This window comes from Nannobrachium achirus (assembly GCF_963921795.1).
Source record: "Nannobrachium achirus genome assembly, chromosome: 15".
NCBI lineage: Eukaryota > Metazoa > Chordata > Actinopteri > Myctophiformes > Myctophidae > Nannobrachium > Nannobrachium achirus.
The window spans coordinates 49,755,076-49,768,220 of NC_137822.1; the positions used below are offsets into that span (position 1 = coordinate 49,755,076).

Consider the following 13,145-nt stretch of genomic DNA (forward strand, 5'->3'; position numbering starts at 1 on the left):
GATGATCAGAGACTCACTCAAGGCCAGGTCTCTGAACTCTGGGAGGCTGGCAGAGGCACACAGCTGGTAGAAGATGTGGTAGTTCCTCTCATCCTCTGCCTGAGACACAAAACAAACACACCTTAACTCTATAACACACTGACTCTATAGATGTGGTAGTTCCTCTCATCGTCTGCCTGGGACACAAAACAAACACACCTTAACTCTATAACACACTGACTCTATAGATGTGGTAGTTCCTCTCATCCTCTGCCTGAGACACAAAACAAACACACCTTAACTCTATAACACACTGACTCTATAGATGTGGTAGTTCCTCTCATCCTCCGCCTGGGACACAAAACAAACACACCCTATAACTAGGCCTGTGCCAAAAAAAAATGATTTACTATATTATCGCGATGTTGATGCCACGATTCAATCAAATGGATCTCCACATTTGAAACTTGGAGATACGAGGTTTCTGCCCGACAGTGACGATATTTTAGTGATTATGATGCGAGGAAAACGTTGAGATAACAGATATGATACTAAAATATTATCAAATGATCTCGCGGCACCCTTGGACTGCCGTCACGGCACCCCAGGGTGCCCCGTCACCCACTTTGAAAACCCCGGCTGTATACAGTACATACAACCCTAGACATCTCCAACAGGTAGGTCCTCATGTTGGCTCCTATGATGTGCTGTTTCTACTGTAATATCTACTGTCTCATCTATAGAATGAATATACAGAGTACTGTATACACTATAAAATGAATATACAGAGTACTGTCTCATCTATAGAATGAATATACAGTGTACTGTATAAACCAGGGTTCCCCAATAGGCGGCCCGCAGGCCATTTGCGGCCCGCGGGGGGCTACTGTCTGGCCCCCACCAAACCCAGTAATAATGGTGGTATAGGAGCAGCAACAACACTAGTATATCGTCGTTGTCGGGTGGAAAACCTGTATCTCAAAATGTGTATGTTCTTTTGCAAAGTAAAGCTCTGCTTCATCACACAAGGCCGTCACACAAACGTAGTGAAAACAGCAGATCTACAAGCACACAAGGCCTCGCACCGCGAGGTGTTGTAGATCTGCTGTTTTCACTAGTTTAAATGATTTTTAAAATGATAAATGCAAAACGAACGGTTTTGGACATACAAGATTTTCACCCGACAACGACGATATCTGAACTGTCACTGGAGTAGTGGGAACGCCACCGTCGCCCCCTGCTATGTTGTGGCCCTCGGCTTGGTACCCTAGACATGATTCAATGTTGTGGCCCTCGGCTTGGTACCCTAGACATGATTCAATGTTGTGGCCCTCGGCTTGGTACCCTAGACATGATTCAATGTTGTGGCCCTCGGCTTGGTACCCTAGACATGATTCAATGTTGTGGCCCTCGGCTTGGTACCCTAGACATGATTCAATGTTGTGGCCCTCGGCTTGGTACCCTAGACATGATTCAATGTTGTGGCCCTCGGCTTGGTACCCTAGACATGATTCAATGTTGTGGCCCTCGGCTTGGTACCCTAGACATGATTCAATGTTGTGGCCCTCGGCTTGGTACCCTAGACATGATTCAATGTTGTGGCCCTCGACTTGGTACCCTAGACATGATTCAATGCTGTGGCCCTCGGCTTGGTACCCTAGACATGATTCAATGTTGTGGCCCTCGGCTTGGTACCCTAGACATGATTCAATGTTGTGGCCCTCGGCTTGGTACCCTAGACATGATTCAATGTTGTGGCCCTCGGCTTGGTACCCTAGACATGATTCAATGTTGTGGCCCTCGGCTTGGTACCCTAGACATGATTCAATGTTGTGGCCCTCGGCTTGGTACCCTAGACATGATTCAATGTTGTGGCCCTCGGCTTGGTACCCTAGACATGATTCAATGTTGTGGCCCTCGGCTTGGTACCCTAGACATGATTCAATGTTGTGGCCCTCGGCTTGGTACCCTAGACATGATTCAATGTTGTGGCCCTCGGCTTGGTACCCTAGACATGATTCAATGTTGTGGCCCTCGGCTTGGTACCCTAGACATGATTCAATGCTGTGGCCCTCGGCTTGGTACCCTAGACATGATTCAATGTTGTGGCCCTCGGCTTGGTACCCTAGACATGATTCAATGTTGTGGCCCTCGGCTTGGTACCCTAGACATGATTCAATGTTGTGGCCCTCTGCTTGGTACCCTAGACATGATTCAATGTTGTGGCCCTCGGCTTGGTACCCTAGACATGATTCAATGTTGTGGCCCTCGGCTTGGTACCCTAGACATGATTCAATGTTGTGGCCCTCGGCTTGGTACCCTAGACATGATTCAATGTTGTGGCCCTCGGCTTGGTACCCTAGACATGATTCAATGTTGTGGCCCTCGGCTTGGTACCCTAGACATGATTCAATGTTGTGGCCCTCGGCTTGGTACCCTAGACATGATTCAATGTTGTGGCCCTCGGCTTGGTACCCTAGACATGATTCAATGTTGTGGCCCTCGGCTTGGTACCCTAGACATGATTCAATGTTGTGGCCCTCGGCTTGGTACCCTAGACATGATTCAATGTTGTGGCCCTCGGCTTGGTACCCTAGACATGATTCAATGTTGTGGCCCTCGGCTTGGTACCCTAGACATGATTCAATGTTGTGGCCCTCGGCTTGGTACCCTAGACATGATTCAATGCTGTGGCCCTCGGCTTGGTACCCTAGACATGATTCAATGTTGTGGCCCTCGGCTTGGTACCCTAGACATGATTCAATGTTGTGGTCCTCGGCTTGGTACCCTAGACATGATTCAATGTTGTGGCCCTCTGCTTGGTACCCTAGACATGATTCAATGTTGTGGCCCTCGGCTTGGTACCCTAGACATGATTCAATGTTGTGGCCCTCGGCTTGGTACCCTAGACATGATTCAATGTTGTGGCCCTCGGCTTGGTACCCTAGACATGATTCAATGTTGTGGCCCTCGGCTTGGTACCCTAGACATGATTCAATGTTGTGGCCCTCGGCTTGGTACCCTAGACATGATTCAATGTTGTAGCCCTCGGCTTGGTACCCTAGACATGATTCAATGTTGTGGCCCTCGGCTTGGTACCCTAGACATGATTCAATGTTGTGGCCCTCGGCTTGGTACCCTAGACATGATTCAATGTTGTGGCCCTCGGCTTGGTACCCTAGACATGATTCAATGTTGTGGCCCTCGGCTTGGTACCCTAGACATAATTCAATGTTGTGGCCCTCGGCTTGGTACTCTAGACATAATTCAATGTTGTGGCCCTCGGCTTGGTACCCTAGACAAAATTCAATGTTGTGGCCCTCGGCTTGGTACTCTAGACATAATTCAATGTTGTGGCCCTCGGCTTGGTACCCTAGACATAATTTGGCCCTTGGGGAAAACTAATTGGGGAACCCTGGTTGCACTATAGAATGTATAGTACATACAGTACATACAGTACATACAGTACATACAGTATATACAGTACATACAGTACATACAGTATATACAGTACATACAGTACATACAGTACATACAGTACATACACAGTATATACAGTACATACAGTACATAAAGTACATACACAGTATATACAGTACATACAGTACATAAAGTACATACAGTACCTGGAACACCACCCTAGACTTCTCCAGTAGGTAGGTCTATAGATCTATATACAGTACATACAGTACATACAGTACATACAGTACCTGGAACACCACTCTAGACTTCTCCAGTAGGTAGGTCCTCATGTTGGCTCCTATGATGTGGAAGCGCTTGGCAAACCCAATCTGGATGTACTTCCCAAAGCGACTGCTGTTGTCGTTACGAGTTGTCTTTGCATTGCCGATGGCCTGGACGAGAAAGAGAGAGAGAGTCACCTTCATACATGGAAACATGGTAAATGGTGCATTTATACACAGTGCCTTTATCCAAGGCTCTTTGCATAGATGGTGCATTACATTCACCCATTCACACACACAGGTGGTGCTGGGCCCCTGATTCAGCCCGGGAAAAAGAGTTGGAGAGGCCCTCATTGCGCGCTATAGAGAGAGATCTCTCTCTATAGCGCTGCTGCTACTAAAAGATTTGCCATTTCAGGTCATGACAAGTGACAAGCCAGTGGGCCAATTACATGAGTTATATTTCATCGTTGTCGGGTGGAAACCTTGTATGTCCAAAACCGTTTGTTTTGTATTCATCATTTTAAAAATGATTTACGGTAAACTAGTGAAAACAGCCAATCCACAAGCACACAACGACTCGCACCGCAAGGCGTTGTGTGCTTGTAGATCGGCTGTTTTCACTACTTTTGTGCAACGGACTTGTATGATGAAGCAGGGCTTTGCTTTGCGAAAAAATGTACACATTTGAAACTTGGAGATATGAGGTTTCTGCCCGACAGTGACAGTATTTTAGTGATTATGTTGTGAGGAAAACGTTGAGATAACAGTGACGATTTACTTTGTTGGCCGCCCAGCCCCCAAAATGGAACAAAGGCCGACATTTCATTTTTATTTTTTTCCTAATGGCCGGCCTGGAATGAACCGGCCGTTCGGGAGTTGTCCCGCTTTTCCCAATGACCAGCACGTCCCTGCAGACACACATTCATTACATTCACCCATTTACACACATTCATTACATTCACCCATTTACACACACAATCATTACATTCACCCATTCACACACACATTCATTACATTCACACACATGCATTACATTCACCCATTCACACACACACTCATTACATTCACCCATTCACACACACAATCATTACATTCACCCATTTACACACATTCATTACATTCACCCATTTACACACAATCATTACATTCACCCATTCACACACACAATCATTACATTTACACACACATTAATTACATTCACCCATTCACACACACACACACACACACACACACACACACACACACACACACACACACACACACACACACACACACACACACACACACACACACACACACACACACACACACACACACACACACACATCCATACAGTGATGTCAGAGGAAACCATGCTTGGCACCAACCTGCTCATCAGGAGCAGTTAGGGGTTCAGAGTCTTGCTCAAGGACTCTTCAACACTAACTCTGGGGGAGCCCGGGATCGAATTGGGAACCCTCCGTGTTTTAATGACGGTTTCTCCACCCCTGAGCCATTGCCGCCCCAAATTCATACAATTTACAATGACAGCATAGAGACCAGGATTACTGCATGTTTTTGTGAGTCAGTGACAAAAGAAAGTCGATGGTAATTTTCCCCATAGTTTTAGTCGAGGGAACCAACGCTCTCTTCTTCGTTGGTGTCCAATAGGATCTCACCTCCATGATGGGGCTGGAGGCCAGCACCTTCTCTTCTACGTTGGTGTCATTAAAGGATCCTCCCACCGTGGCGAAGTATCGCATGGCGTACTTAGCCGAGACCGTCTTCCCTGCACCCGACTCCCCGCTGACGATGATGGACTGGTTCCTCTCATCTCTGGAGAGTAACACACAAGCACACACACACACACACACACACACACACACACACACACCAGTGGCGTCAGTTCAGAAAAAGCTGAAGGTATGGCAACATGACTGTCATGTTGCCATATGGTTGTTCAAGTGCAGCTAAACTTGCCACAAACCTGCCACCTGCCACAATTAACAATAATGCATTGCAGCTGACCTGTGGAACCTGGGAATATACCAGTCAAGATGGGGAGAATACAAGTGTGGAGAATACAATTATGATACCTTGTTAACTCATTGCATGCCAGGCCCGATAGTCCCGAGATTATTTCAATGTCTTTCCCCGCCAGGCCCGATAATCCAGAGAAAAAAAAATGTTGGACCCCAAAAACTAGGCATGATAGCAATCGTGAAATTGCATGTTTAACCCCCATAGCAACCCCATCTTTCAAACATGGCAGCCATCTTTGTTTACATTTTAGGAAAACATAATGGCTGCTATCTCATGAATGCCTGAACGGATTTCCATTCAGATTTTTTTGTTTGAAAGCTGTCAGCAATGTGCAGACACGTGGTGCATTATCTAGGCATGGGTGTGCATGATCCGTGCACTATGAATTACATGGAAGTCTATGGAGACAGAGGCAGGGGAGAGTACGAAGGTATTGTTAAATGGCGGGGAATGTGTTAAAGTGACCATTTTGATACATTTTCCATTTGTAGTTATTTTACTGTAATTTACCAACATAATAACCAGCACAGATAGACAAAGAGACATTCATGGATTTATATTTAAAAGTAACTTTTATTTCCCCCCTGGACCCAGGGTATGGCAGCTGCATATACCCCCCCCCCCCCTGGACCCAGGGTATGGCAGCTGCATACCCCTGCCATACCCAATGGACGCCCCTGACACACACAGCGCCTGATGTGTTGTGCTAAACATTATACAACCCCCACCCCCCCCCCCCCCCCCCTCCCCCTCTGCAAATCTGGTTTATTGGCTAAATTCACAAACTGACAACTGAAATAAATACAAAAATAAATCATACAAGAACAATGTAAATAGCTCAAAAGTAACATTCCTTGTGTTTTTGTTTTCCAAATTCAATGCTAAATGCCACATTCAACACCACTTTCACTTTCAATTATTCAACTTTTAATACACCTGAAAACATCTGTAATGAACTGCAATCGACTAATCAAGGGCTTAAATAGTTGCATCAGATGTGCAATCTGGCCTGACTAGAAGTTTGTTGACTTGTTGACTGTGATTAGAGCAGTTAGAAACATGGCTACGTTTAAGGAATGGTCAGAAAAGTTCAGAGAATAAATTATTGCTTTGTACAAAAAAAAGGAAAAGGATATAAAACAATTGCAAAGACACTGAATGTTCCAAAAAGTACAGTTTTGAGCATATTTGACAAGTTCTGAGTCAAAGGAACAGTGGTTACACTATGAACACATTTGTCAGAGGGGGTTGAATCATTTCGAGCACAACATGTATCTGTCTCTCAAAGTCCCACCACACTGAAGAACTACTTATAATATAATATCAATATCTCACTCCACTTATATGTATGTGTTCTTCTTTTTGGGAGATTCCTCTGTGTACCACCAGAGGGGGCTCAAGTACCACCATTGGTCCACATGAACCACAGGTTGAGAACCACTGACATAGACGGCCATACCTTCTTTTTAATGACCTTGCCCTGAGACCGACCTTAAAACACACCATATATGGTGACGTTATGACAGGTGTGTTAGATTAGCATCAACACTTGTATTGTGTGCATTCTGCTGGCTCATCACTGCCAGACACACCCAATGCTCTGAATAGAACTCTATTATTAAAAAGATGAGCCTCATTTCACCGGTTAATTATGATAGAGACCGACTACCCTTTTTTTTCCACTGACACAAACTAGAACTAAATAAAAACGAAGCAATGATGGCCAAAAATAACTTTAAAATTGTGGAGAAGAGATCCAGTAGAACTAAAATACATCCTATGTTTATGGTTGCACTCGGGTGTTGTGCTCTGAAAATAGCAGATCTACAAGCTCACAACGCACTGCGAGCTTATAGATCAGCTATTTTCATGTGCATGTTTAGAATTGTAACTTAATTAACGTTATGTAGACATGATGCTACCTGGACATGTGTTTGTAAGCTAGGGTTAGGATTAGGGTTAGGGTCAGGTTAGCTCTGGTCCATAGCGTCAGTGTGTTTGTAAACTAGGGTTAGGATTAGGGTTAGGATTAGGGTTAGGATTAGGGTTAGGGTCAGGTTAGCTCTGGTCCAGAACCTCAGTGAGGTCTCACCAACACTCTGAGGAGGAGTGCTGACCCACAGACTGCTCCTACCAGCGCTCAACTTCAGCCAAATTAAACTAAACTACTTCACTACACACTACTAGGGCCTTAACAAAAAAGTCGACAAGTCGACTCAGTCGACTTCATTACACAAGTTACAGAGAAAGTCAAAAGTCAAAGTTGAAAAAAATAATAATACTTTGGCGTTGTGAGCATGTAGATCTGCTATTTTCACAATTTCTACCTCTATATAATTGACAATTTGGACAATGTTTAATTTGTCATTTTAGAGGTATTAAAAAGTCCTTAAATTGTCACTTTAGAAATGTGCAGATACGCTCTATACACTTAAACTTTGTGTTGGTTTGTTTACAGTTGAGTGAGAAAACAATGTTTCACATTAAGTTAATCATCTGGGGACCCCCCCCCCCCCCCCCCCCCCAAATAATTGGGGGGTCGTGTGTGATGTGATGACGTCATCAAACGATAAGGTCGACTTCAAATCAACGTTTTACTGAGTCGAGTCGACTTGCAAAAAACACAATATAGTGAAGTAGTTTAGTTTATTTAGACTGAAGTTGAGCCCTCGTAGGAGCAGATAAATCCTGGTCCAGTCTGTGGCCTCCTGGCATAGTGTTAGAGAGACCTCACTAGAGCTAGGGTTAGAGTCAGGGCTCCAGTCGTCCTGATTTAAAATGAAGCAAACACAGAACTGAAAGGTCCTATGATTGGCTGCTAGTTGTGCTGTTCTGGTACCAGAAGCAACATGTTCTCCATAGGATTACATTCATTTACCCCCAACTTTTATATTTGATTTTCTTACCTTAATAAACATTGTCATAAATACTTTATGGTTCCTGTCGCTATAGTTTAAAGCCTCATTATAATCACCATGATGTGCGTTTTGTGAAAATATGGTCCAATTTATGTTATAATTGATGTTATAGCAGGGTATGCCTTAGGAGGGGCTTGTTGTAGGAGGGCCTTATTTTCTACAAGCTCAAGACAATGCTCAAGACAATGTCCCATGTATCCCTGCGGTTGCACGTGACCGTTGGCAGCCAATAGCAATGGAGATGTTACCATTTCTACCAATGAGCGTTGATTTCTACAGTGATGGCGTCACCCATACAACGGCCAAAAAAGCTTCATTTGCGCAACATAGAAACCAATGGCTTCCCACTGTCCATATCTTTTTACAGTCTATGGTTAGGGTTAGGTTAGGGTTAGGGTCAGAGGTTAAAGGTTAAAGGTTACCTGGCCATCTGCTTGTAGGCCTCCTCTGCCACAGCGAAGATGTGGGGGTCCATGTCCCCCATGTTCTGACCGCTGTAGGCTGTGATGACCTCCTCTCCATAGATGGACAGCTGCTGGTAGGGGTTGATAGCAACCAGGACTATACCTATAGACATATATATACACATAAATATTATTAATATTATTAATATTAATATCACGGTACGCTGTGATCACATCCTCTCCATAGATCATACATGGGCAACTGGCGGCCCGGGGGCCACATGCGGCCCCCACCTTCACTTAATGTGGCCCGCAGGTTAATACCCGAATATTGATATATTATTGATTTCAGCTGTTACAATTCCAAACATGACCTGCTTTAATTCCGTCAGTCTAAATTAGTATCTTAATGACTAGTATAGTAGTATTAAAATGTATTTTTTATGTAGAATGTATTTGTATTTAGGTTCATAAAGTTAACATGGGTATATAACTAAATGAGTTTGAAATTAAATCAAAATGTTACATTTCCATGTAATCCCTAACCCTAACCCACACCCTATAGGTGGGGTTGGCTAAAGTGCCTTTCTGTGTGGAGTTTGCATGTTCTCCCCGTGTCTCCAATAGCCAGCCTGCCTGCCTGCCTGCCTAATGTGCCAATAGCCAGCCAGCCTGCCTGCCTGCCTGTCTGCCAAATGTGCCAATAGCCAGCCAGCCTGCCTGTCTGCCAAATGTGCCAATAGCCAGCCAGCCTGCCTTCCTGCCTGCCTGCCTGCCTGCCTGCCTAATGTGCCAATAGCCAGCCTGCCTGCCTTCCTGCCTGCCTGCCTAATGTGCCAATAGCCAGCCTGCCTGCCTTCCTGCCTGCCTGCCTAATGTGCCAATAGCCAGCCTGCCTGCCTTCCTGCCTGCCTGCCTGCCTAATGTGCCAATAGCCAGCCTGCCTGCCTGCCTGCCTAATGTGCCAATAGCCAGCCTGCCTGCCTTCCTGCCTGCCTGCCTAATGTGCCAATAGCCAGCCTGCCTGCCTTCCTGCCTGCCTGCCTAATGTGCCAATAGCCAGCCTGCCTGCCTTCCTGCCTTCCTGCCTGCCTGCCTGCCTGCCTGCCTGCCTGCCTGCCTGCCTAATGTGCCAATAGCCAGCCTGCCTGCCTTCCTGCCTTCCTGCCTGCCTGCCTAATGTGCCAATAGCCAGTTTCCAATAGCTCAGCGTTTCTCATACGCAACGCTGAGCCGCGCAACATCAGGAACTGGATGAAAACAAAACTGGAGCTGTCACCAAACACTCAGAGATTTGTGAAATAAGTTCCCAGAGAGAAACATGGTCGTTTCATGTACAGCTCCGGGTTGTACAAACAGATGCACATTGGAAAATAGAACGCTGGGAATCACTTTCCACAGGTAAGTAACATGATTCATTAACCTGTCTAATCTAATGAATGTAGACGGGAATGTGACCAAATCCTGGATCCAACTCCATGTCTGGTATTGACACTTGCTTTGGCCATGCAAACGTGCCAATAAAGCTCCTTTGAATTGAATGGGAAAAGTCCCGGAAGAGATGCGCTGTGATTGGCCAGCAGTTTTTTTGAATGACAGTCTGTCTTCCACACTCCGCCATTTCTGCCAGGACTCCTTGACCTGCCTGCCTGCCTAATGTGCCAATAGCCAGCCTGCCTGCCTGCCTGCCTGCCTAATGTGCCAATAGCCTGCCTGCCTGCCTAATGTGCCAATAGCCTGCCTGCCTGCCTGCCTGCCTGCCTAGCTGCCTAATGTGCCAATAGCCAGCCTGCCTGCCTGCCTGCCTGCCTAATGTGCCAATAGCCAGCCAGCCTGCATGCCTGCCTGCCTGCCTGCCTGCCTGCCTGCCTGCCTGCCTGCCTGCCTAATGTGCCAATAGCCAGCCAGCCTGCATGCCTGCCTGCCTGCCTGCCTGCCTGCCTAATGTGCCAATAGCCAGGCAGGCAGGCAGGCAGGCAGCCTGCCTAATGTGCCAATAGCCAGCCTGCCTGCCTTCCTGCCTGCCTGCCTGCCTGCCTGGCTATTGGCCTAATGTGCCAATAGCCAGCCAGCCTGCATGCCTGCCTGCCTGCCTGCCTGCCTGCCTAATGTGCCAATAGCCAGGCAGGCAGGCAGGCAGGCAGCCTGCCTAATGTGCCAATAGCCAGCCAGCCTGCATGCCTGCCTGCCTGCCTGCCTGCCTGCCTAATGTGCCAATAGCCAGGCAGGCAGGCAGGCAGGCAGGCAGCCTGCCTAATGTGCCAATAGCCAGCCTGCCTGCCTTCCTGCCTTCCTGCCTGCCTGCCTGCCTGCCTAATGTGCCAATAGCCAGTTTCCAATAGCTCAGCGTTTCTCATACGCAACGCTGAGCCGCGCAACATCAGGAACTGGATGAAAACAAAACTGGAGCTGTCACCAAACACTCAGAGATTTGTGAAATAAGTTCCCAGAGAGAAACATGGTAGTTTCATGTACAGCTCCGGGTTGTACAAACAGATGCACATTGGAAAATAGAACGCTGGGAATCACTTTCCACAGGTAAGTAACATGATTCATTAACCTGTCTAATCTAATGAATGTAGACGGGAATGTGACCAAATCCTGGATCCAACTCCATGTCTGGTATTGACACTTGCTTTGGCCATGCAAACGTGCCAATAAAGCTCCTTTGAATTGAAAGGGAAAAGTCCCGGAAAAGATGCGCTGTGATTGGCCAGCAGTTTTTTTGAGTGACAGTCTGTCTTCCACACTCCGCCATTTCTGCCAGGACTCCTTGACCAGGCGTGCCAATGAACTGCAGCGGCGGGGGAGGTATCTAGCTTTTTATATCTGTGTGCCTGCCTGCCTGCCTGCCTGCCTAAGGTGCCAATAGCCAGCCTGCCTGCCTAATGTGCCAATAGCCTGCCTGCCTGCCTGCCTAATGTGCCAATAGCCTGCCTGCCTGCCTAATGTGCCAATAGCCTGCCTGCCTGCCTGCCTAGCTGCCTAATGTGCCAATAGCCAGCCTGCCTGCCTGCCTGCCTGCCTGCCTGCCTGCCTGCCTGCCTAATGTGCCAATAGCCAGCCAGCCTGCATGCCTGCCTGCCTGCCTGCCTGCCTAATGTGCCAATAGCCAGCCAGCCTGCATGCCTGCCAGCCTGCCAGCCTGCCTGCCTGCCTGCCTGCCTGCCTGCCTAATGTGCCAATAGCCAGCCAGCCTGCCTGCCTGCCTGCCAGCCAAATGTGCCAATAGCCTGCCTGCCTGCCTGCCTGCCTGCCTGCCTGCCTGCCTGCCAAATGTGCCAATAGCCAGTCAGCCTGCCTGCCTAATGTGCCAATAGCCAGCCTGCCTGCCTGCCTGCCTGCCTGCCTGCCTGCCTAATGTGCCAATAGCCAGCCTGCCTGCCTGCCTGCCTGCCTAATGTGCCAATAGCCAGCCTGCCTGCCTGCCTAATGTGCCAATAGCCAGCCTGCCTGCCTGCCTGCCTAATGTGCCAATAGCCTGCCTGCCTGCCTGCCTGCCTAATGTGCCAATAGCCAGCCTGCCTGCCTGCCTAATGTGCCAATAGCCTGCCTGCCAAATGTGCCAATAGCCAGCCTGCCTGCCTGCCTAATGTGCCAATAGCCAGCCTGCCTGCCTGCCTGCCTAATGTGCCAATAGCCAGCCTGCCTGCCTGCCTGCCTGCCTGCCTGCCTAATGTGCCAATAGCCTGCCTGCCTGCCTAATGTGCCAATAGCCAGCCTGCCTGCCTGCCTAATGTGCCAATAGCCAGCCTGCCTGCCTGCCTAATGTGCCAATAGCCTGCCTGCCAAATGTGTCAATAGCCAGCCTGCCTGCCTGCCTGCCTGCCTAATGTGCCAATAGCCAGCCTGCCTGCCTGCCTGCCTGCCTGCCTGCCTGCCTAATGTGGCAGGCAGGCTGGCTATTGGCACATTTGGCAGGCAGGCTATTGGCACATTAGGCAGGCAGGCAGGCTGGCTATTGGCACATTAGGCAGGCAGGCAGGCAGGCAGGCTATTGGCACATTAGGCAGGCAGGCAGGCAGGCTGGCTGCCTGCCTAATGTGCCAATAGCCTGCCTGCCTGCCTAATGTGCCAATAGCCAGCCTGCCTGCCTGCCTAATGTGCCAATAGCCAGCCTGCCTGCCTGCCTAATG

The 13,145-nt window shown here is 48.0% G+C and overlaps 1 protein-coding gene across 1 annotated transcript in view; it reads right to left on the reverse strand.

The window, feature by feature from the left end:
- Nucleotides 1-13,145, reverse strand: part of myo5b (myosin VB) — a 125,423-nt gene that overhangs the window by 86,466 nt on the left and 25,812 nt on the right. Inside the window, exons 4-7 of the mRNA XM_080742969.1 lie at nt 9,028-9,172; nt 5,324-5,480; nt 3,690-3,833; nt 18-99 (exon numbers count right to left, since the gene is read on the reverse strand). Coding sequence (XP_080599095.1) covers nt 18-99; nt 3,690-3,833; nt 5,324-5,480; nt 9,028-9,172 — 528 coding nt within the window. The remainder of the gene's footprint in view (nt 1-17; nt 100-3,689; nt 3,834-5,323; nt 5,481-9,027; nt 9,173-13,145) is intronic.